Source organism: Manacus vitellinus, unplaced genomic scaffold (assembly GCF_001715985.3).
Source record: "Manacus vitellinus isolate BGI_N305 unplaced genomic scaffold, ASM171598v3 scaffold_32_pilon, whole genome shotgun sequence".
Classification (NCBI taxonomy): Eukaryota; Metazoa; Chordata; class Aves; order Passeriformes; family Pipridae; genus Manacus; species Manacus vitellinus.
The window spans coordinates 3,600,851-3,626,377 of record NW_021940460.1 but is presented as its reverse complement, the minus strand read 5'-3'; the positions used below and the strand labels follow the sequence as shown (position 1 = coordinate 3,626,377).

At 48.1% G+C, this 25,527-nt stretch overlaps 1 protein-coding gene across 1 annotated transcript in view; it reads right to left on the bottom strand.

Annotated features, from left to right (window-relative positions):
* Window positions 1-4,104: 4,104 nt before the first annotated feature.
* MYBBP1A (MYB binding protein 1a) overlaps window positions 4,105-25,527 on the bottom strand; it is a 56,100-nt gene continuing 34,677 nt past the window's right edge. Inside the window, 4 exon segments of the mRNA XM_029961250.1 lie at window positions 4,105-4,765; window positions 5,912-6,036; window positions 7,144-7,245; window positions 18,036-18,149. Coding sequence (XP_029817110.1) covers window positions 4,234-4,765; window positions 5,912-6,036; window positions 7,144-7,245; window positions 18,036-18,149 — 873 coding nt within the window. The 3' untranslated portion in view covers window positions 4,105-4,233.

The window sequence follows — 25,527 nt, the reverse complement described above, 5'->3', positions numbered from 1 at the left end:
CCTCCGTCCCAGCTGCTTCTTTTCTTCCCCATTTGCTTTATTGTTTGGTAAACCAGCACTTACAATCACTTTTACTATGTGATGTATGGGAGTATTAGTATATTTTTCTTGTTATACAAGGGAGGAGTATAAAATAGTTTTCTGATTTCTTTCAGAAGCAAATGACTATTTTATTTTTTAAGAGCAATTGATTGTGAATCTCAGAGTATAAAAAAAAAAGATAAATAAGCCAAATATATACCTTTATGTAAATTAAGAAATAAAAGTATTTAAAATGTACCTCCTGGCTCCTTTTCTTGTGTCACCTCTTGGTTGTGGTTGCTGGGCTGATCCCTGGGACAAGGCTGCTCCACACAGCACCCCCTCCAGTGTCCTTTTCCTTCAGCACAGGGCAAGTGTTCAGGCCAGGACACCCCTGAAGCAAAGGACCTGTGGCTGAAACCACCACTCCTTCTGGCAGCACCATCTCAAGGCTTTCAGTTCAATCATTCTGTGTCAGTGACTTGATTAAGCATAATTTTATAAATTGTGATGTTCCAGCAGATGGGCTCTGAGGCTCAGCAGCTTTAGCTGGGTTTGGGTTGTGGACATACCCATGTGTGTGCACCCACAGCCCCTCCCCTTCATGAACCCTGGCTCTGCAGAGCCACCAAGGCCACCAAGCTCTGACAAACAACAGCCTCGTGGGCTGGCACAGGGTGAGCACCCTGACCCTCTCCAGCACCTGCTGTGCAGCACCTCATGGAGCCCAAGCTGGCACTGTTGTGTCCTGCTGTCTCTGGTGCCTTTACCAGAGTTGTAACAGAGGGGCTGACTGCATGGCAACCTCTCCTGAGCAACTCCAGCACTGCACCCATCTCCCAGTGTCCCTGGCAAAATCTCTGTATGACACATAGGACAGTACTTAAAAAATCACAGACTCACAGAATGGGTTGGAGGGACCTTAAAGCTCATCCCACTCCACCCCCTGCCACGGGCAGGGACACCTTCCACTAGCCCAGGTTGCTCCAAACCCTGTTCAGCCTGGCCTTGGACACTTCCAGGGATGGGGCAGCCACAGCTTCTCTGGGCAGCCTGTGCCAGGGCCTCACCACCCTCTCAGGACTCCACATCCCTCCCTGGACCTCACTGCCCAGGGCCTGTGGCTGTTTTCTTGCATCCAGAAGAACCCTCGAGCTCTTCTCACTGCCAAAGAGCTCTGGGCAGCTGAAAAGAAAAGGCTTCATTAAAATCAAAGCATGCCCTGTCCCCTGAAGTCCTGAAGGTCGAGCGACAGACAGGACATGAAATCAAGTAAAATGAAACCTTTGTGATTGTTAAAAGGCACAAATAAGTGCTGCTGCAACAGGATTTGACTTAGTGGATTAGTGACTGCTTTCTCTAAGCTGTGCATCAAAGCCAGCCTACAGCCAGGTAATTTAATTGGCAAGAGAGTTGTTAGTGAAGCAGGACTCTCACTGTGCCCTGCAGCTCTCCTGTCCCCTCTCCCCTTGCCTGTTCCACAGGCACTGGAGGCTGAGCACCCCATGGCCATGGCGAGGCAGAGGTCACTCAGCTCAGCCACTGACATCTGGCACTGCCCAGCTGCCACCCCTCTGTCACAAACAACAGCTGGCACTGCTTTAACCTTGTGCTTTGCCCTTCCCAGAACGAGTGATGAGCTGATCCACATGAACTCTTCACCACAGTGACCCTGGCAGGTATCCCAGAGCAGCTCAGCCCAGCTCCATGGCCTCAGCTCACTCATGTGGGCAAGGACCTGCCCAGAGCAGTGGCCACAGCTCTGTGGTGGCTCTGGGTGCCACACACGTGCTCTCTGGAAGCAGGTGAAGGTTCCCTCCCTGAGCTGCCTGGAGAGAGCCCTCTCATCCAGCTCCCTCCCCTGCTTCCCACCCCCACCCCTGCCTGCTGTTCCTCCTCTAGTTCTGCACAGCAGTGGCACAAAGTCCCGGGATGTCCTACTTAGAGGCACAGGGAAGGAAAGGGATCATCAGTGAGAGTGTTCAGATCTGAGCCCCTGCTCCCCTCTGGATCACTGAACACAGGCAGCCCTGACCTGCAGCCTCCTGTGCACTGCATTGGCACAACACAGGGCAAGGCATCACTCTGGGGACAGCTGGAGGGGCTGAGCCGGGATTGAGGTTTTAACCAGGCAATGAACCAGCTTTCAACAGTAAATGGCAGAGGCAGGGCAGCATCCCCAGTGCCCACAGACAGACCCCTTTGGAGCAGAGGGTCTTTTTCCTGGAGACAGTATTGGCAATAATTGCCAACACCTGCCTGGGAACAAAGACCTGCAGCTCTTCTGCAGGCTGCAACAGCAGCTCTTGCAGTCAAGATCCTTCAGCCACCTCCAGAGGAATAAGTGGTATGGGAAAAAAGGTTCAGCAGGACGAGTCCAGTCCTAAACTGCTCTGTTGGAGCACCACAGAGATGCAGGGACCAGCCACCTCCCTGAGGGTCTGGTCTGCACTGCCCTGGTCACACCCCAGCAGCCCAAGTCTCCATCCTGTTTGGGGACCTCTGTGAACCCTCCTGAGGTTGGAGGCCAACAGTGAGCAGGGTGAGGCTGCCCTTCACCTCCTGCCCCAATCTGTGCCACTACCTGAAGACTGCTTGACTTGCAGGGTCCAGAGCCTGCCAATTCCTCCTCTCCCAGGAGCTGCATCCTCACAGGCAACACCACAGAGCTCCTCAGTCCTGCCTCCCCCGAGAGCTGGGGGAAGCTGGCTGTGGAGGCAGGAAGGACATTGTCTGCTGAACCCTGCCAGCCAGTAGGCAAAACTCCAGCCCCCACCTGCTGCCCCAGGAGCCAGTGCACTCCTTGGATGTGCAGCAGAGCCTGTGGGATCTCTGCTGGGACAGGGAAATGGGAAGCTGCACCTACCTGTGGCCTGCAATGGGCCGTGCCCTTGTCCCTGCCAGCTGCTGTCTCACAGGGACTCCCGTGCCATTTGAGAAGAGAATCATTGCAAAGGCAGATAAATAGCCACAGGCAAACACAGCCCTTTGCAGCTCTTCTCTCACTCCCTCCAAAAGCAACATGACATTTCCAGTGCCCTTATCTCTGCCTGGTGGTACAGACCCACCTGCGGGATGAGAGCTGAAGGCACAGCAGGCACAGCCCCCACTCCAGGCCCTTCCCTCTGCCAGGAGCCAGCACCAAACTCCTCTGCAGGAGGGAGGAGAGCACTGGGGCCTTCACAGAATCACAGAATCACTGAGGTTGGGAAAGAGTTTTGGGATCATCAAGTCCAACCACTGACCCAGCCCTGCTCCCTCAGATGCTGGGAGAGGAGTCGGGGTGGGGGACGACAAGGAAGGGAGGGAGGAGGCAACTACAATATAAATAGTGTTTCAAACACTTTGAGACTCAGCTCTCAACAAGGACCAGGTACCCAACACATGGGAGAACTTGCTCCTGGTGCTCTGCAAAGAGGTGACAGCATTCCAGCAGTCAGGAGCCTGCGGATAAATAAGCAGATGCAATTCCAAGCAGCCACCTTCCCAGACTGTTTGCTGTAAGCCTGCTGTTCCAGGTGCCCTGCATGGCTGCACACAGGCTGCTGGCCTGGCAGAGTGGCCAATCAATCAACCATTTCAATTGTTTCACTGATTTATTGATGTCCCTGCTCTACCACAGGGGCCACGACCCCTCCTGCACCCAGGAGCAAACAGGCAAGAAAACCAGATCATGGTAGTTACTGACAACACCAGAGTGGCCAAACTGGGAATATCTGACCCCCGAGTTTGCTTGTGCAAACCCCTTTAAACCCAGACATTTCAGAGGCTGCATCTCCCAGACTGAAAAAGCTGTGAGCCCTGTGGGGCCCAGGCAGGACAGGAATGAGCCTTTAGGAGCTGCTTCTGAACCCGACACACGGCTTCACCACAAGACTCAGCAGTGCCAGCACACCTACCCAGCTCCCCGGGGAATCCAAACCAGCCTCTCACTTCTGCCTTTGGAAATCATGGAGACAGGAGACAGGCTGTTTGGCACTGCCAGAGAAGAGAGTGGGCATCTCCAAGAGCCTGAAGGATATTCAACCTCCTGAAGCTGCCTGTGCTCTAGGCTGAACCCTCCACACAAGCCAGACCCGCAGCTTTAGAGCTCAGCATTGTGGAAGGTTTATTTAAAAGTCATGGAGGGCATAAAAACTATAGTTAAAAAAGATATTACAACAGTCTACTGAGCCATGCTAGCCATGCCAGGCCTGGGTGAGTCCATGGAGTTTACTCCTGCAGCACTGCAGTTTTTTTCTCTTTTCTTTTCTTCTTGGCTTTGTCCTGCTTCTGCTGGTTGGCTTTGCCCTGCTTCTGCTGGGTCTCCTGGAGGACACTCCCCTTGGGTTTCTTTGCAGCTGGAACCTGCTCAGCTTCATCACCTGCATCCTGTTTTCTTTTTCTGTTTTTGTTTTTCCTCTTCTTCATCTTCTTGTCAGCCACAGCATCTCCTCCATTAACAGCGGGGAGGGTCCCACCGCCCGCCTTTGCCACTCCGTTCTCCCTGACCCCTTTGTTGGGATTCTTGTGTTTGCTGCCACCAGGCACGAGGCCTTTCTTCTGCTTGGGGGCCTCTGTTCCCAGGGGCTGCTCCTCTGGGGCTGCTGGTTCTCCATCCCCAGCGGGTGCTGTCCCGTTCTCCTGGGTGCCTTTCTTGCGATTCTTGCGTTTCTTGGTCTCTGGCAGGAAGCCTTTCTTCTTCCTCTTCAGCGGCTCCGTGTCCTGCACAGGCTTACTGGCTGTCTTGTCCTTCTTGGGCTTCCTGCAGAGAGAATGCCAAAAATCAAGAGCAACTCAATTTGCAGCCAGGGAAGAGTGTGATCCATGTGACAGGCAGTCCGTGGAGCACAGCAGAGGTGCGGGAAGCACGGGAAGCTGCGAGGATGAGTGTTATCCCTGGAGCTGTTCCTGAGCCTGCACAGGGACTGAAAGGAACAGCAGGAGCTGGACCAGGACTGATCAAAGCACATGGAGATGTGAGGAAGAACCCCCATTCCATGGTCATGCTGTGCTTGCCCCCACCTCGAGCACACCTGCCTGTGGCCCTGTGCAAGGCTACTGAGACACTCTCTGTCTGTCTGTCCAAGGTGACAGCCCAGCAAGGCCTTCGCTGTGCTACACAATTGTCCAGCAAGAACGTCCAAGAGCCCATTCCAGTTCCACCAGGGCAGCCTTTGTGTGCCTGCATGGCAGCCACTGCTGCTGCTGTTCTGACAGCAACTGCCCCAGCACCCAGCCTGTGCTGCTCTGCACCAGAGAGGGGCCCAGAGAGGGGGCCCAAAAAGGACCCAGGCTCTAATTCCACGGCCTGGTTTTCGATGTGAAGCACTGAAGCATAATCACTGAATGCTCCTCAGCTTCCAGAGCTGCAAGGCACCCACTCAAAGAGCCAGGCTGGGGATCCCTGGAGGGGACTGAAGGTTCTGGCATATACTCTCTGGTATCCAGTCACTTCCCAAGGCAGCCTCCCATCTGCAGAATTAATCCACAGTGATGTGATGGGAGCTTAGTGACTCGTCCTGGCCTAGAAATTTCTCTGCAGCTTTGTCTCTTAAGCCAGGCTGCCATGTGGGACAGCTGCAAGCAGGGACTGTCCTTGGGTCATCAGCTGTCTCACTCTGTTGGTAGGTATCAAACATACCACACATGCTCACAATCCCTTCCCAAAAAGGACCAATCCTAAGCATGTAAGCACATGGAATAATGAGCCCAGTATTATTCCAAACAAGTAAAACAAGCGGCATCTCTACCCCACCAGCCCAGGAGCTCCATTTAACTCAAAACTCCAGCCCGAGCTCCCTGCCTTGACTTCCTCTCTCTCCCCACCTGCTCACACCAGTGGACACAAGCAGGACAGGCAGGGAGGCCCCCAGACAAGCCCAAAAGCTGGAATTCCCAGCACACGTACGTGTAGTTGAGCCAGCGCATCACGTTCCAGTAGAGAGAGTCGAGCCGGGGCGAATTCCCAATGTCTTCCACCTGGTTCAGGGACAGCAGCACCTTCTCCACCTCCGTCAGCTTCACATTCAGCTTCTGCAAGAGGCAAGGAGAGACAAGTGAGCTCAGGAAGGGCACTCACAGCAGCAGGAAGGGCACAGAGATCCTTAGGGGGAGGCTGTGGCAGAAGAACCAATCCCGCCTGGCTTCTCCGAGCCACTGCTCTGAGCCCACCTGCAACACCAGCTGGGGAGCACAAACTGAAGGCACCATCAGGCACCAGGGTTTGACTGAAAACTGAGTCTCCAGTACGAGAGGCATGAGTCTAACATGCCTCTAACATACCAGATAGAACTGCAGTGGCATAAAAGGGACCAGAGGGTCCTTTGGTTCTGTTTCCTTTCCAGTCCGTGGCTGGGAGCAGTGGGAATAAGATACATGACCATGCACCCAACCAAGAGAAAAGCAGCAGCACTTTCAGTCTGGTTTCTAAAGGTCTGGCAGCCTCTTCTGTAAACCACTGGATAATTTCAGCAAAACCTGGCAGAAAAGGGTGTCTCAAAGGCAATTCAGCTCCTACAAGAGCCTTGGAAATAATCTCTCTTCTCTACCCACTTTCCTATTAGGTCTTCACAAAGAAACAGGCTGTGGTCAGAGTCCAGGGCTTATCAAGTAGGAAACTGGGCTTCAGCAATTCTGCTGCTCGGGGTATTTTGCTCCAGTAAGTAAAACCATATTACAGACATATTTTGTCATCTATAGAAAATCCTCTCGTGTTCAAAAAAGTCGTTTTCCATCAGGGAAACAAAGCCCCAGAACAAAGCTTCACTCCCACTCATAAAGCTACTGAGTAAGTGTCAGTTTTTGGGAATCAGAATCTCTGGGGTTCAGTGGAGAGGACAGAGCAATCACCTGGGACAAAATCCACCCTCCCAGTACCCCAGGTTTTATTTCTGCTGATAAGAAAGGAGGTGCCGCATGTGTTTGCTGAACACAGCACAAATCCTTCAGCAAGCCCTTGGAGATCAGCTCCTTCAGACAGGAGGGCTTTTTTTGTCCTCAGATCCAACCAGGCATCCCCTCTAGGGGTACCTTTGGTAGGAAATGAGGTGGGACAGAGCAGTCACAAGGCAAAATCCAAGTGTGACATTTAAAAGATACTCAGAAAACAGCCGTTTGCCACACACTGGGCCACACACTCACCTGCTCTGTCACAGTTTTGAGGAGAAAGTTCAACAGCTCCAAGCTCTTGGCAACTTTCTCTTTCTCAGCCTTCATGATGGGGTTTCCAAGTGTTTTCAAACACTGCAAATTAAATGGGAAGATCGAGAAGAAACACACGTTAAATGGGGAAACAAATCACACTTCTCAGGAGAAAGCAGAAAACAAGTAATTAATGGCAGGATTCACCTCTCAACAAAATAACTCTGGAACACAAAACCCACCAAACTCTGGAAAAGCTCAGGAGGGCACCTGGTGGAAGCTGCTGATGCCCAGGTTAATTCAGAAACAGTTGGACAACATAAGAGCAAGCAATACCACAGAGGTACCACCCTGCTGCTCTCCCTAAAGCTAAAGCAGAACTGGAGACATGTTGCTGCTTCCTGGAGAAAAAGAGGTAAAATAATCTCTGCCCCTGCTCTGGCAAGGCCAGGAGGCTGCCAGACAACAGACTCACCTGAGGGACCACAGCTACTCAGCTGCAGGAGCTGAGTAAAGCACTGCTGCAAAAATCCATCACAGCTTATGCCCAGGAAATCCCAAGAGCCAGTCTAGAACAGGCCTTGTCAAGCTTAAATTCACAGAAATAACTGAGGGAAAGATCTCCCCTGTGTTCCCTTTATGTGCTGTGGGGTTTCTGAGACAGTGAAAGGTCTGGCTTAGAGGAAAATCACTCCAAAGATAGGTCAAATAAAAGCCAGTTATTTACGAGTGGAAAAGGGCAGAAAATAGCCATAAAAAGGCAGCTGGATCAAAGAGGCTGCCCAGTGGCTCAGGGGCACTGATGCTCTGCCTGCAGCTGGGCCTGCAGCCCTGTTTACATGGTTGTTTTCTCCCCCACTCAGCTTGGGTGTGGACACACTCAGCACAGCAAACCCCACGTGGATTACACCAACCTGAAACAGGATTTCCAGGACAAGTGTATCGTAGACAGAGCCATGTCCCATCACAGCCTGTCCCTCTTGAGAAGGCTGCACTTGTGGCCAAGCCCTTCTTTGCTTGGAATTTAGACCTTCCAAACCAGCCAAGGGGCAAAGTCCACCCCAGGCTCAGCATCCTCAGGCTGAAAAGTCCCTGCCCCAAACCTTTACCCAGCAGTGGGAGGTCGTCGTTCTCTCCCAAACCACGTATTGCTTTTGCTTCAGTGAGACTGCAAGTAATTTTAAGGACTCTGAGCAAACTGTTCTCCATTTATATCAGCAGAAAGTTGGCAAAAAAAAAAGTAAAAAATCCCTGCAGACACTGGGAGAAATAAGAAATCTATTCCCCAAAGCAAGTTGCTTCAGTAGTGACACCCACAACAGACAAATAATGATGCCCAGCAAGAGTGTAGGGAACAATTTCAGCCAAAAAAGTGGGGAGACCAGATAATGTATCTGCAGAAACAGCAACCTTCAAGTAGAATTATTTACTGCCTGTGCAGGCTCCACACCCTGGGAGTATCTTTTTTAAATAACAGAGATACAGTTATTTCCTGTCCAGGATGGTCCACTCAAGCCCTGTATTAGAAAGCAACCACGTCCTGCTGGCTGGAGTTCAAGCTGCAACTTCATCTGACTATCAATAGCTGGCTAATTACTCTCTCCTGATATAGGCAGATGCACTGCAACTCTATTCCAAAGCTGTCATTAACCTACAAGGTCACACAATTCAACAGCTCTAATGTCTCTCAGGTAAAACAACAAATATAGGGGGTGTGATTGGAAAAAAATAATAAATATTCACAGGTAGGATATAACACCCCATGGCCCAGGCACCCTCTGTTTATTAGGCTTAATAATAATAACAATAAACAAAAAAAATCGGAGTTGCATAAATATTTTCTTTGCAGTTTCAAGAACAAAATATTGCCAAGCTAGCAGTCATTCCTTGTGGTTAAATTAGCTTTCAGGGAGGCTACTGAGATCCTTATCTTGCTAAGTTGTGCACAAGTTCACAGGGAGAGAAAATCAGTATGGATTGTCAGCTCCTGGGGACAAGAGGAATCAGGGCAGTGCTGAGATGGAGCCACAGTGAAGTCAGCTGTCATTTCATCTGTTCCATATACAAACACTTTAGAATTAAAAAGGTGTTAAAAATAAATTGCATTTTCTCTTCACTGTAGATGAGTGATGTAGACGACTGCATTTAAATCCTGCTGGCTTGACTCTGCCTGTTCTTGCTGCCCCTGATGCTTTGAAGGGTTTGAAACAAATCCTACTGAAGTAACAGAAAAGTCCTGTAGCTCTGAGCAACACCTGAGGGGCTGATTTTCAGCAGTCTGGAAGCCGTTTTCAGGTGCTCAGGAGATTGGGATGTGCATCTAGTTTGGGGTGCCCGACCAAACTCATGCAGAGCTGTGGAATGAAAAGGGTGGCTGGCCCAGCTGGAGATGGAAAATATCACTGGTCTACTGACTAATATCTATTAAAAGCAGAGTTTTGCATGAGTCTGGAAGCACAAGCACAGTTCCACCAGTGTAAACAGCCAGAAGCAATCCAGTACAATTTAGATGCTCTGCAAACAAACAGCTCCCTACTGAAATGGATCACTTTAAAACAGCTCTCAAAGACCAGGAAGGAACAAGGAAGAGAGGGAGGGTGACTGGAGAAGCCAAAGGAGCAGCAAGGAAGCAGCAGATAATTCATTCCTACAGAATGCACAGTTTTCTCTAGTCCAGAATCAGAATGGGTTGGCTTTGGGGAAGCTGGATTTACATAAAGCTTTACTGTTTCTCAACATGGGTCTTCTTCTCCCCTTTTGCTTCTGCTGCAAAGTGTGCAAAAGAAATTTACTCCAAAGAGCACAAAGACACCAGCACCTCTGTATGTGTCATGGTTGTGACAGTCAAACTTCCTTAAAGTCTACAGCCCAATTCCTGCTCAGCCCAGTGCCACTCATTATCCTGATCTCACCACTCAGGGCACTTCCCCACCAGCATTCCATGAGATGGTATCTCCTGTTGGGCATTGCTTCACTCTCCTCCTCCCACAGCAGGGAGTGCACACAGTGGAGGGTTTGCTCCGATGGGATTTGTGTTATTTGTGTTAGTATGAGACACCAACACAAACATTCTCACTCTGGTTATGTAAAAAAAGCTGCCTTTGGGCTGGGACTGCTGGCAAGCCTTGGGGAACAGCTCCCTGGGAATGAAATCCCAAGTCTCCTCAATGGGAACTGGGTCCAGACCTCAAAAGCAGCTGTCCCAAACTTAATCCCAAGTATCTGTCATAACTTCTTGCTACATAAGGTACCAAGCACTGCTCCCTCACTCAGCTCCCCCAGAGGTGAAATCAGCTCTGCCACCCCAATTGCAGGGGTCAGTCACTTTACAGGTCCGTGGTGATTTCATTTGGGGAATCTATACAATACAATCATAAAATTAAAGCAGAGGCTATTATGTAACAGATGGCAAACTGCAACACATGGCAAACATGCCTTAAAAAGAGAAGCAGTGTTTCAGTCCTCTGCAGCCCCCTTGGGAGAGCCCCAAACACTGATCAGATCGCAGGGACTTGCACAAGGATCTGTTTTACATAACAAGACTGAAGCACAACGCAGGGGTTTGCTTCCAGCTATGCTACAGGTCAGTGGTGGAGTGTTAAGGGAAAACCCAGAAGAACTAGTCTAACCACCTGTTGTGTGATTCTCTGCCATGTGCTGTTCCAGAGGTATCCAAATTTCCCTTTCCCTGCCCTCTGAAAGCATTACCAACCCAAGGGTCACACAAGCCAATCACTCAATACTAAAAGCAGAGAGCCCACAAGATTTATACCCAACAGCTACACTTGCATCACCTGCTGATTTATGCTGCTTTTCTCCCACTTTCTGCTTTTCTTACTCTGCTCCTTCAGTAACAGCCAGTCCCACTTCACAGGGAATCTCAGTTCCAGTTCCAGCTCAGCAATACCTGTGATGGTTAATCATGCCCATACATCTGAGCTGTCAGCAGATCTGGGCAGGTCATTTTCCAAAAAGAGAAACTATGGAGGCAGTTTTCACAGCTGGAACTCCCATCTCATCTCAAGCCAATACAGCAGTACAGCTCCTGCCTCACCCTACATAGATTCAGCTGGCAGAGATGGTTTTATGCCTTGTTATGTCAGACACGTTGCTTCCAAAACCCTCTGGCTCTTTCTGGAGGAGGGCACTCCTGGATCCAAAGTTCTCTGCCTCTTGGACCTCTAGAGAACAGCACAACCTCAGCATCTTAACAATCAGTGCTTTTTCTTATATTCCATGTGACACATGGAGGTATCCCAACCACTGCACACTCCATCTCTCACTGCACTTCACAGCATTCCTCCGTCTTCACAAAGTATAGAACAAGTTTGTCAGAGCACAGGAGGTGAATATCCACAGTGATTCAGTCACACAAGTAGGACAGAGGGCTTGCAAGCAGTTAAGCACATAGATCCATGCCTCTGTTTCCCAGGTAGGATTTTAGTCTAAGCCCAAGACACTCCTGAAACCAGGCACACAGCAAGAAGTGGTGCATGTGCACCTACAGCCAAAGTCAGCATCCCAGCTCTGCCCAACTCCCTGCAGGGGAATTTGAAAGCTGTTACACGGACCCAGGCGGTGTTTCTGGAAGTCTCCACATCCACACCTGCCTGCACTTCTGTCCCTTTCACAGGGACCAGTGGGGGACACTCAGACCAGACTTACAAACCACAGCAGCACCTTGAGTGCCAGGGAGTGTCCTGCTACCAGAGACGAGCACATTTCCCAGCTGGAAGTTTGAACCCCATTCAGTATTTATGCATTCCCAGCACATCCTTCAGCCTATTCCACTGTTCACAACAAACAGCCCTTGCCCTCCGTGGGCTCAGCCCGACAGATCCATCACTGCTCCAGGAGCTGGAGAAGCCTGGCCAACCTGCATTCCTTCCACACATTGTGCTACCTCCATCCACCTCCTCCTCCCCCACCCCAGCCCTGATGCTGATGGATAAATGTGCAGATTCATGGATGGACACAGTGCCAAGACCTTCCACGGAACACATGGCCTTACCCCCCAGCACAGCCTGGGGTTGCTCAGGTAAACAAACTCTCTCCTCCAGCAGCAGAGTTCAGCACAATTCCCACCTCATGGAATGCCCACAGTCCTGACCAGGAAGCACCAAGGAGGTCTGAGCTCCAAAGGCCAAGATCCAAGCTTTTCCCTGGCTCTGTGCTGCCTGCAGGGTCCCAGAGCAACTTGGGATTTTGGTGTCGATGTGGCTCAGGCCCCTGTGGTGGAATCACACCCTGCAAGTGCATTTGAGGCCCTGCAAGTGCATTTCCATTTCCTGAGCCAAAGCACAAGATTTTCCACATTGACACACAGGAGAGGTTTAGGAGGGGCACAGCCTTCCTCTGCTATTGAGAGGTTAACAACAAACTGACAATCAAATGAAGGATTTTGGTATCATGCTGCTTGTAGTTCCTGTTATTATCTGATGTGAGCACCCTCACCTCACCTGTAATTATGCTCACACTTCTCCTGAGAAGGAGGAAGGGAAGCAGCATCATTCCCTCTACCTCACAGAGGCTCAGAGAGGCCAAGTAACATGACTGACACAGACCACAGCAGGGCCAGGAATCAGCTCTGAGCTTTCCAAACCCAGGACATGCCAGCCCCAAATACTTTTCATGACAATACTCACTATACAATAGAAAACTCAGAACTTAGGGCTAAATCATGCAAGACAAAGAAGAGATGAGGGAAGAGTCTGCCTCTTCACTCCAGTTTCCATCTATCCACAGAGCCACATCCATTTCCAACTCCATGTACACAAGGTACACAAGGAGCAGTTCTCACACTACTCACCTGCACAGAGCAGCAGCTGCTGCCAAGAGCACTTAAAGAGGAAAAGAAGCACTGACAGTCCCTCCTCCCTCTGTCCTCTCTAAGTTGCTGAAGACTGAAAGTATAAATGTTAAAAACTTATTTCCTTGCATCTGTAACAGAAACAAGTCATCAAGATGTGCCTACAAAGGGAAGGAACCACTAAGTCTCTGCTTGTCCCTGACTGAAAGAAAGGAGGAAGGCAGGGGACTAAGCAGACCCACACACTGAAGGGTGTAACTAAAGGGCATTTTTGGTGATGTTTATTTTGGCTGTTATTAGAGGGAGGAACCAAAAAATCCAGGAGCCATTATCACAGAAAATGCCAATGCTTCCCCCAGTTTAATGATCTGATTTTTTTTTTCCCAAAGACCATATGAAAATGCAGCAGGGAAAAGCCACACAGGAGAGCTGAGGGAGTGGAGGAGAAGGAATTCTCCACAGAGAAATCCAGTATTCTGAATGCACATGGAAGATATCAGTTAAATCACTACTGGCCTCATTTTACAAGCTAAGAGGCTGAGAAAGGGCAATGAATTAAGAATTCATGAAGATGGACAGATAAAAGTTGAGGCAATCTTCAAGAAAAAAAATTGAAGAATGGCTTTTTTAGAGATTTGATGAAGTCACTGTTAATAATTTATCTCCCTACAAATTAAGACACCGATCATCAAATGTGATGCCCTTCAGAAATTAAGGGCATGTCTACACTGGAAGGCCAGAGAGTACATCCCTCTCTCCCCCACACATCCTCAGTGGCTCCAGCTTGTTGTTTTAAATCCCTCACTGAACAACACAACAGCAACAAAACCCTGGAATGCCAGACAACAGTGGTCTGCAGGGAGCACACAGTAACTCCCAAATGATATGGAAAAGAGGTCTTGGGTTATCCATCCCATCCCTTCCCAGGCCATGCAGTTCCCTGCCTGCCTACATTCATGCCTTGCTGCCTGCCCAGTCCAAGCCTAAGCAACCACCTACGTGGAAGGAGGTACCCCATGGATCTCACTGGGATTGTGTATTTATCTGAAAGCCTCCAGTTTGGTGACTGGGAGTGCTTTGGTCTTGCACTGAGCTTTGGTATCAGACTGCTGTCAGCAGTTTTCCATTCCAGGATGCCTCGATCCCATCTGGGTTTCAAACAGCCAACCTGAACACTGCTGTCCATCCCTTATGGCACTGACACAACATGCAAAGGGGAAAAGAGTAGTAAAGTTGGGGCCTTCCTATGATGTACTTACTGCAGGGAAGAGGCAAAGGAAACCCTCAGGAAACCTCTGTGTACAAGCCAGAGAAAGCAGTTTTAACAACAGTTTTCTGAGGGCTGTTCTCTTAAGGTTTACAGTTGTAAAATATACATTTTCTGGACTATCCCTCAAAATCCTGCTCCCTTTGACTTTCACATCATAACTGGGAGTTTCAGCACAAGTTAGGAGTTCAGGAGAGCAAGTTGGTTCCTTGGAAAAGGATGACAAAAAAGAGTAATAAAATGATGTATTCTGAACGTGGAGCTTCCTGCCCCAAATCTGTCAGTGAGCCACTAAAAAACTGGCACAGGTTCAAGATCACTCCAAAGCCAAGACAGTAATTTTGTAACACATCAGAAAGAAACCAGAAATATATCTAACAAGGGGAACAAACACCAAAATGTGCCCACAGTGACAACTGGGAGAGCTGAAAGATCAAACTGAGATGTGCTTGATAGAGTCAAAAAGAGTGTATGAGATCCCTCACCAAAACTGGGTGAGAGCTTCCTGCATGGAATGGGGAACTTGGACCTCTCAGGTTCTGCCACTACCTCACTGCCTGACTCCACACAGTTTGAACTCACAGCAAGCAGCACAGATGCCCCTGGGACAGAGTTGGTTGGGGCTGTTCTGAAGCCAAGTTTAGAGACAGTCAGATTGTCCATGCACAGAGAGGGTCTCTGGGATGACTCAGGAGACCTGAGTCTGATTGCTGGCTCAGCTCCCAGCCAAGCGTGGCACCTGTAAAACAGGGTGAACAACTCCAGCAAACCAAATCCATTAACTCGTGGGTTTCTGCAAAATATTTTCTCAATTACATCAACAACTCACTGGTTTGAATTTCCTTTGTAAAGCACTTTGAGACCTACTGATAAAGAACAAAGCTCTCAGAGAAGTTTCTGTCAGATGTTCCAGCACCTCAGGTGAGCTCTGTCATTTACAACGTGAAGCAACTCTCTGTCTTTACACCACGGACACAACCAAGCCATCCACACTCCCAGAGTCAGAACAGACTTGAACAGCCACAGCAAGGTTCTGCTTTGTGTAAAGTAACTATTCAGGACTTGGGATGCAACAAAATTGTGCCAGAGCTATTGCTCTGCTCCCTCACCTTTGCAGTCCTGGGGCTGTGGAGGAGACTTTCTGCCCAGCTGAGCCAGCAGCACGAGCCAAGAGCCCCGAGAGCAAGCAGGGCTCTCACAGGAAGGAGACAACTCTAAAGTACCTGCTGGGATATCAAGACCTGCCTCACTGGCAGTAAGGAGATGGCAAACATGAATCCCTCATGGCTGGGATGTATGTTTTATAAGCATGCTTAAACAATGTGGGAACAAATAAGGTCAAGTTGGTTTATGTAAGCACAAGAGCCAGTGCCTCGCAGCGGCCGGGGCTATTTTGGGAAGCTGTCTCTTCACCGAACGTTCCTGGCCATTGATTCTCCCTCATCTGCCTCGTAGCTTTGCCTGCATAATTCAATGATATCCAAGACTGCACTTTTCTCTCACTGCTTCTTCCCCAGTTCCAGCACATATCAGTGCCTAAACCCACCCCAGGCTCCCCGGGTGAGGATGCTCCTCACCAAGGGATCTCTCCGGGAAGGCAATGCAGTCCCTGAGGGGGGACAGGACAAGCAGGCAGGCACCAGGAGACAACATCCCATCCTCTCTCCCAGCCTTACACCTGCCATGGCAATCCTGCAGCCCCAGAGCTGCAAAACTGACCCAGGACACAGTGTAGCAAAGCCTTCAGGTGACAGTCTCCTTGTGACCAACAGTGCTGCCAGAATTACAAGTGCACATCAGTTAAAGAGTTGCAGACTTCTCCGTGGGTATAAAATTCTACATTACCATTTTTTGCTCTTAAAACAGCTATTTGTGAGGGACAGTGGCAGGAATGACCAATGACAACAAATGCAGATGTTGCCACTAGAGGTAGGACAGCAGAACTCCATTATTTTCCACAGCATCACCCAGCTCTCAGTATTAAGTAAGTAAGTAAGTAGTAAGTAATCTTACTTCTGCTAGAAGGGATTTTACACCATCTCCAGAGGAGATCAGTGACAGTACCAGTATTGTTCTACCACACCACAGAGACACTGCATGTTTTTACAGCTATTACCAGTTAAATGAACATTTCTGCACCACCAGAAAGACACAAGAATACATTTTGCAGCTTTAGAAAGTTTTGCAGCAGAAAGTGCCAGCTTTTGGCTATGAATCAAAACTGTTATATGGAATATGAAGACCTTGATCCCTCCTAATTACAGCAACATTTAAAGACATGCAGCTGCCCCAGCCCCATGGCCAGCACTGGGTTAGTGCAGGGGAGGAGCAGCAGGAAGGGAGACAAAACCCAGCACATGCATGAACACCAACAGCACTGTGTAAAAATGTTATCTCAGGGCTTTTTCAGGCCAAAAAAAGAACCAGAACCTGTATGCCACTGCCAGTTAACAGTATGGGAGGCCTCCTGCCCACAGGGTAAACCTTGGACAACCCAAACAAACTGACAGTATTTCTCAGGAATTTTTCTTTAAACACACATGACCACAGAAATGAGAGGCACTGAGGAAGCTTTGGTAGCAAAGCTCATTAAAATCCTGGCTGGGCTGCAAGATGCTAAACTTTCCCTGACAAGAACAACATAAAGGCATCGTAAATGTTTGTGGTTTCCCAGAGCATCACCAAGTCCTGCAGGTATTCAGCTTCTAGAGAGAAACATGGAGATGACCAGGCTGGGAGGAGTGGCATGTTTTATGTAGCTGAGTAATAAAATCATGCCTAACTCCACCCATTGGGTTCCTGATGCAATCATTAAATAAAAACTATTTAATGAAACCCAGGATTACCTGATTCCTCAAGAATTACAAACAGCACCTTTAAATTCCTTGATTTAGATTTGCTTAGATTTTGTCCCTCCTTAACTAAAGGAAACAGATCTTATTGTCAAATTACAGCACAGCCTAAATTACCATGTAACCAGCATCTGAGGAAGTAAGCAGAGGATGAAAGCTACTTAGAAAGAGATCATTATTACAGTTACACAGGAATTCCAAGACTGGAATCTCCCACGTCATCAAGTTTAGTCACCACCTCACAACATTAATTTGGCTGCCTGGTTCACCCCACGTCAGTCCCCAAGAACACAAGTGAATGGCATTTGCTTCTTCCATCTCTTGTCCCACAGACCATGTCCCAGGTAACAGCTGCACCTAAGAACTCTCCTCAGGTACAATCTGCCCTTGCCATGACTCAGGAGCCAGCCCTGCAAATTCTGTCACTGGTTTATTTTCCAATGTATTTTAAGGTTTCCCTGACAAACAATATGAGCACAGGAGTCTGGTCCAGAAGGCCTGCAGAGCACCAGGAGCCAAAGGTCTAGTGCACCTCAGCTCTACTTCTTTGGCCCTGAAGTTCATTTTGATACAGAACTTCCATGATGTCCTGAAATTAATGCTCCCAGTACCTTTACATTCAATTAAAAAAAAAGAAAAAAGAAAAAAGAAAACCACCTTAAATTGATCTGTATGAGTGTATTCCCTAAAACTCGAGCTCTGTCTACTGAATCCAGACTCAGGTGCCACAGAGCTGCACCAGGCACACCTCTTGCACTCTGTGAAAATCCACCTGATCAGTGATGTTACACTAATTCTGCCATCCTGGTGGGCACTGCTCACACCTGCTGCAAGCAGCACAAGGCCCCTAAGACCAGTTAAGCTGACACAGGCCCAGACTGCAGCTGTGAGGCCGAGCAGCGCGGTGGTGAAGGCAGCACCCGTCACACGCTATCGGCACGTGTGGCACCTCAGAGCTCGTTACCTCTGTCACTTGGCTGATGCTTCTGCTGATCAACTCCTCCCACTCCTCCTCTGTCACGAAGAGCTTGAGTTCATGAAGTAGCAGAACCTTGTGGAGAAGCAAACAAGCCATGGCCTGAAAGAGAAAGGGGAGAGGAGAACATGACACTCTGTACTCTCTAGGGAAGGTCTTACAACGTAAATACTCTGCTAAAGTGAGGAGCCAAGCCCAGCATCCAGGGGATGCCACGTTACAAATGCTGCATATCCTCAGCAACATGTATGGCATGGTATGGTTTGGGCTGGAGGAACCTTAAAGCTCATCTTGTTTCATCCCCTGCCATGGGCAGGGACACCTTCCTCTAGCCCAGGATGCTCCAAGCCCCATCCAACCTGGCCTTGGACACTTCCAGGGATGGGGCAGCCCCAGCTTCTCTGGGCAACCTGTGCCAGGGCCTCCCCACCCTCACAAGGAATATAACTTCTTCCCATATCCCATCTAACCCCACCCTCCATCAGCTTAAGGTTCTGTTAGAAAACATTCTCTGTGTCCTCACAGAGTCATTCCTGAGGAGACAGGGGTGGTGGTTTTGGTTGAAAGCACACACATAAAACAGGAGGTCAGAGGGATTGTGCCACTTCTAGACTTAGGCATTAATATCCAAAACATGCTTTGGTAGCTGCTCCAAGTGCATCACTATTGGTCCCCCCAGGTTTCCAGGCAGCACCTTTGTGTGGTTGCACCCTTTACCGTGCCCTGATGAATGCAGAAGGCACCAATAACAAAAAAATAAAAGCTGGCAGGTTCATAGATGCTTCATTTCAAAGGAATCCTGATGGAAACTGCTGTTGAGAGCAGCCTCGGCCTTGCCCTGGAGTCAAACTTGCTCATTAAGCCTCCACAGCAATGAAAAGAACAGCCACTAGAAAACCAACAGTTATCTGCAATCTTCTAACATGGCCTTTTCCATGTCAGAACTCCTATTTTAAGGCTTTCTAAGGTACAAGAGAAAAATGCAGCAATAGGCAAAAGCAAATTATACAAATGCACAAAATACAGTAATGAGGATTAATGCAAATAGCTTAGAGGATTTAAAAGGGAATTTTTTGTAGCAGCATGGAGTTAGTGAGCAAATTCTGCTCATATACAAAGAAAAAAAATGTTGCCTCCAGCTGCCATCACACAGCTCAAAACTGAATGCAGGCACAAATACCAAAAATCACAGGGAATAACAATAAGAACTAACCTAATCCAAAGAAAGCAAGGGTTGCTGTTCTTAAACCACATTTCACAGTTTGTAAAGCTCCTTATCAAAGACATCACTGAGATCAAAAGCCTAAGAGACCTCAAGAATAAAAGCAGCCTGGTGATACCCAACCTGGCCTCCAGGTACCCCTTGGGTCCAAAGAAACCTGAAAAACATGGAGCAGGAGGCTAAAAACAGTCCATATGGTACCAACACTTCTACTGGAGTGTTTTTAGGGAACTATTTACTGAATAATTCAAAGTGAGCAAAGAAATCCCTGGATCTCCTGAGAGCAGTAAGACCATCCAGAGTTGAAGGCAGTCAAAGAGAACACCTCACAAGCTCAAGGAGGTCTGTGCTTCCTATACAACATACTCCAGGCTTCTGGAAGAGACAGGACACTGAACACAGATCCCTCACTGGGTAATACCAGCACAGAGTAAGATCACACATCCTTGTAATCTCACCTCCAGTTTGCACCAGTGTGGCCAATGAAAAGAATTATCCAAATAGAGAGAGCTCTCACTCACACACAGAAATTCTGCTCTTTACTGGAGGGCAAAAATGCAGCAGGGAACCAATGAGACCACGTCGAGGATTTATGCTGATTTAATGAGAGAGAACACCCTAATGCCATCTCCAAGGCAGGCAGGCTCACATATTCCTTGTAATTATGGAGAGACTGTGTCTTACAGAACAAATTATGGCATGTCTGCATGCATGTACCAAATGTAGTGGAAAGTCACTTCAGTGCAATTACAAAGAGAACGTGACCCTCGGAGTAGATGAAAGACCATAATTCATTCTGAAAGGCTCAGGCAGGGTCACAAAGCTCCAGGCACTGGCTGCTCTCTGACAATTACAAACACATTCAGACTGCAAGTGGGTGCAAAGCTGAGAGAAGGGTCCTGTTAAGGTGCCCTGATGTACCTCAGCACTACAGATTTACTCCAGAGGAACCAGTGACAAGGGCCTGCTCCAGTCAGCAGTGGGTGGGAGCACTGCAAGTCAAGCAGGAAAGGAACTGGAAAGGAATCAAAGCCATCCAAAGGAACTGGAGACCTAAGACTCAAAGGGTTCACTGAGAACAGAACAGTTGCTGAACATGACCTAGTCCTCAGTAAGCACTAAGCTTGAAAACAATTTTAAAAGAAAGGAAAAAAACGCCCACCACAGAACATTCCCTTCTGTGTGTCATAGATGAGGAAGTCAGAACACCCAGTCACCTGAGGATCCTGACTGGTGCTACCACTCTTTAGTAATTTTGTCACACTCAGAGCTTTCACACCTCCAGACTGTGTTTTAAGATTCCAGCAAAGTGAAAATATGGTTTTTGAGCTTCACGTAATTAAAACGTCGCTATTGCTCTGCTCAACATTATCTCGTTTCCTGACTGTTTTTTAACCCAATGATAATTTAGTACTAAGTGTGAACAACTTTTCTCATCCGAAACAATGAAAATACAATACTTACTTATTGGCTGGCCAGCAGCAATCTGAAGTTTGAAAAGCACTCCCACAAAATCCAGCACAGACCTGAAGCTCAGCAACCACCCAGCTGCCACTCTCCCTTCCTGCCCCCCCTGACAACACTGGTATTTTGGACTGGCTAACAAGCATTTGGCAATTTGGGAGGCTGTTCCTGAACCTATCAGAGTACTCTTTGCATTTTCTCAGTGCCAAATCAGGCCTGCTGTGCTCCTGACAGCCCTATGAGAGAGCCAAGTATCATCAACACTTCACAAATGGGCAAAAATAGCAGAAGATTCAAGAGTCCCAGCTACCAAACTCCAGTCCAGTTGAGAAGAGAAGGTTGTCATCCCCACACACAGACAATCTCTGGGATGGGAACATGTGAGAACAGTTACAAGCAGTTGACAGCAACGTGAGAGCTTTTTACAAAGGGAGGAGAATGCTGCAGTGTATCCTGTGCACCAGAAGCCACCCAGTTACCCAATCAAAATATTTTCTGCTTAATGTCAGTTTTTAAAAGAGAAAAGCCATAAAACAGTAAAAAAATAAATACAAGGGAAGTCTATCCAAGCAGAGGTAGTAGATACACATATACACTCCCACATATATCTATCAGGCATATGACTAAATGAGGCAGAAAGGCTCATTATCAGCCCACGTGGGAGCAGAGAACAAACAATAACTAAGGGCAGTGCTGATCCCAGGGTTTTCTGTGGCTTTGGTAATTTCTTTCTTATCTACAATGATTACACAAAATCCCATTCAGTGTAAAGGCTTGAAGATTTCTTTCTGGAATAGGAGACGTGCTCCCTGCAGTAACCAAGGAGTGCTGTAACCCCCAGGTGTGCTCACACACCTTAGCTGGATGCCAAAAAGGAACAGGAGTTGGGGTTGCTGGGTTATACAACTCACCTTTACCCTGCACAGGAAAGGACAGGATATGTGGCCTGACTATGAAATGAGGCAATGGATAACCCCCCTACCAATCCAGCCACTGTTTTCCTATTGAAAGCAGATATCAAGCACAGGTAGGTCAGAAGTTGCTCTCCCCAGTCACCATCTGGGTGAACTGGATGGAGGGAACACATAAAGATGTCTTTCAACTCCTGCAGTTGGGAAGCAGAAAAAGAACAAAAACAAACAAGCCTTTGCAATGCTGCAGAGATTCTGTTTGCAGTCCTGAGGAGATGAAGGCATGACCTAAATTCAGGGTTGTTTTTTCAAAGAAAAGCACGCTGTTAATAGGAGGGCATTTGTTTCTGATGCAAAAAGAAACACTTTTCAGTCCCAAGTGCTCTGGGAGGCTGGTTGGAGGTGGCTTTGCAAGCAAGTGAAAAAGAGATACCACACTGGCACACTCCCATGAGAAAAGACACTGAAATCAGCAGTAACCACTGCCACCATCAGAGGAGCAAGAACCTGAGGTGTGCCTGCACTGCAACACTCCAAACACCAACTCTGAGTTTTCACACAGCTCTTCTGCTGCCTGAGCTCAAAGCAGTTTTCAAGCCACAGCTGACTGACCCTTCCAAACTCCCTGATGGCATTTCCAGCTTCCAGGACAGGGAGGGGGGAAGGTTGCCTGGCTTGTCTGAAGCACATGGCAGGCCAGAAACTCTCAGTAGATACAACCCAGGACAGTGTTTGAACAACATCAGACCTCCCTGCACACTGTAACAGAAGCAGTGGGGAGTTTAAATGCTTACCAAAGACATCAAGATGGATAAGATGGATTTTCCCCATCTTTTGGCCTACTTTTTTGCAGCATGGACAAAATTTGTCAACATGAAACTTGTCATCTGTTTGCCTTTATATATATAATATATACATATATAAAAAAATATACATATATATATATATTTATGAACAAAACATTACCTGGAAAATTAACTGCTTGTGCAACTCAGGTACATGTTTAGAAGTGAAGAAGCATCAGGAGTTTTAGTGCTATCAACATTTCACTGCTCTTGGAAGTCCAGGAGACAAAAATACACTGGTGGTATCACACCACAGGGGCTCCAGGTATTTAAGAGCACTGGTGTTTCCCTTCTGGCTCCCAGGCTGCTGCAGCAGAGCTCCAGCACCTCTGACTCAGTGGTATAAAACAGCAGCTCACAGTGTATAATCCTCAGCATTAAGATTATTCTACAGCCACAGGGACATGGCATAAAATAATTGCACTTGTAGAAATTCTCTCCTCCCAAGCCCTCTGAGACTGCAATCGCATGAATCACACGCTGCCTTCATGACAAACATCACCAGGAAAGCTGGGGAGGAGAGCACAGGCCAAGAATACAGGAAATTCTAAAGGAGTTTTCTTTGAATGTTAAGGAATAATCAAACTGAAATAAATTCCTCAGCTGTCTGCCATTTGTTACGTGTTTAAAACACCAACAAACCCCTCCAAAACCCAAGCCCACCACAAGCTCCAGCTTACAGGACTGTTGGTTACAGGAGAAAAACCTGTCATTTACTACTGCAGGGCAGGAGATCCAGAGCACCACAGCAAAAGTCTCTTCCAATTACTGTCAAAGCTTTTTTTAAGAAGAAAACAAAAAGCATGCAAAGCCATGAAGTAAGTGCCAATCTACCCTCATTTTTGCTCCTACAGCCAAATTACTTTATTTTTGCAATTACACTGGATGTGGGGTAGAGACAAAGGCTCCAACAGAGCACTCCTGAGTTTCAGGACTGACTTCTCTCCCACATTTGTTTCATGCATTTGAACATTTCTGAACATATGAGCTGTTTGATAACGGATTGGCAGGCAGGGTTCAAGTCAGGAACAGCCTCAAAGCTTATTCAAAAGGACAAAGTATGAGTGGGATGGGAGAATAAGGCCCACAACAATGGACCTGTTCTGCACAGCAAACTCCCAGCAGGCTGTTGGAGGCAATGGCAGTTCAGTGTATGCTGAATATACCAGAGACTCCCAGAATGGTTTGGGTTGGAAGGGACCTTAAAGATCATCTTGTTACAACCCCCTGCCATGGGCAGGGACACCTTCCTCTAGCCCAGGTTGCTCCAAGTCCTGTCCAACCTGGCCTTGGACACTTCCAGGGATGGGGCAGCCACAGCTTCTCTGGGTAACCTGTGCCAGGGCCTCCCCACCCTCACAGCCAAGAATTCCTTCCCAATATCCCATCTAACCCTGCCCTCTGGCAGTGGGAACCCATTCCCCCTTATCCTGTCCCTCCATCCCTTGTCCCCAGTCCCTTCCAGCTCTCTGGAGGCCTTTAGGCCTGGAAGGGCTCTCAGCTCTCCTGGATCCTCCTTCTCCAGTCTCCCAGCCTGGCTCCAGAGCAGAGGGGCTCCAGCCCTGGGAGCATCTCCATGGCCTCCTCCTCAGAGGGAGGTGAAAAGAAGGGCAAACCAGGATTCTTTCTAAATTCAAGGACAAACAAGAAATTATCCTTCAAGATCCTTAACATGTATACTCATTGAACAAGGATCAAACACCAACTATCTGCTTAAAACATACACAGCTTATTTAAAGGCTTTAGATGTAAAAAGTGAAAACCTGAGGTGATTAAGAAACATTTGGCAAATCACTTTTCCTCAATCCCCAAGCTGTAACTGCAGTATTTCACACATGGCACATGCACACACACACACACATTCCATATATATTTCAAATTGAAGGGGGAGGGAGGAGAAGGCAAAGCCCTGGTTGTGGCTTAAGAAAGCTATTTTTGAGAACAAAAATTAATTTTTAACTTCCTCACCACCACTGAAACTAGGTGCACATGAGCAGTGGAGCCAAGACTGTCATTTAGCAGGTGTTTTAAAAGGTTTCAGAGTGGAAAGTGCTTGTGCCTTCTGGGATAAGTAGGGGTGTTGGGAGAACATGGCTGGCAGATCTGACTATGCAGAACTGTCCATGCTGGGACACCTGAGCATCTTCATGACTATTTCTTGGTTTAAAAATGTGCTGCCAGTGCTCCAAGGCAGCATCATAAATTAGACATCAAGTTTTACCCCAATTTTACACTGTTATCCCTCTGATAAGGGACCCAGAAAGAGCCTTTCCTGCACCCTGTTCCTGGCTGCCTCCTCTGTCCTGCCTGGTCCAGAGACATTGCCAGTCTCCAGACAGACTCCTGGTGCCTGAAAGCACAGTCAGAGAGAGCCCACACTGCCCAGGAAGAGCATGAAAATGTCTTCTGTATGATCACCTGACTCAGGAGCTGAATTCAATAATTCCTGCTACAACCCAGTGTCCTCAGACTAATCAAATGGCTTTTTCAAGACGTTCCCCCAGCCAGCCCTGACAAGGTGTGATATTGCTGTCTGAGGCAGGCAGAACACAAGCAGGACACAATTTGGGCAGCACAGCAGCTGTCAGACTGTCAGGTGCCAGTTTCCAGGTCTGCCTTCCTGCCCCAGGAACAGAGAAGGCACAAAAATGCAGGAGAAGTAAACACTGAACAGAACCCCCCCACCCACCATCCACCACCCCCTGCTCCCACACCCTCCCCGTGCCCCAAACATCACGTTCTGGGCCAGAAAGCAGGTTCCTCCTCACCCTCCCTCAGTCTGGCCTTGCCAAAAAACCACCCAAACAGGAGATTTAAGAGCCCGGGAACAAAACTCTCCTTGCCAAAAAGTGATGAAAACAAATGATGTTTTACAGCTTAAATTAAGTTCCTGCGACAAATGGATGAGAAAAATTTTGCAAGGCTGGTTAATTGCAACATGTAAAGCATTTAAGTGACACCTAAATCACATTTTACAACCTTGGACGAGCAAAGCAATCTCCCTCAGCGTACTCCCACCAAACATCCTACGTCATCAG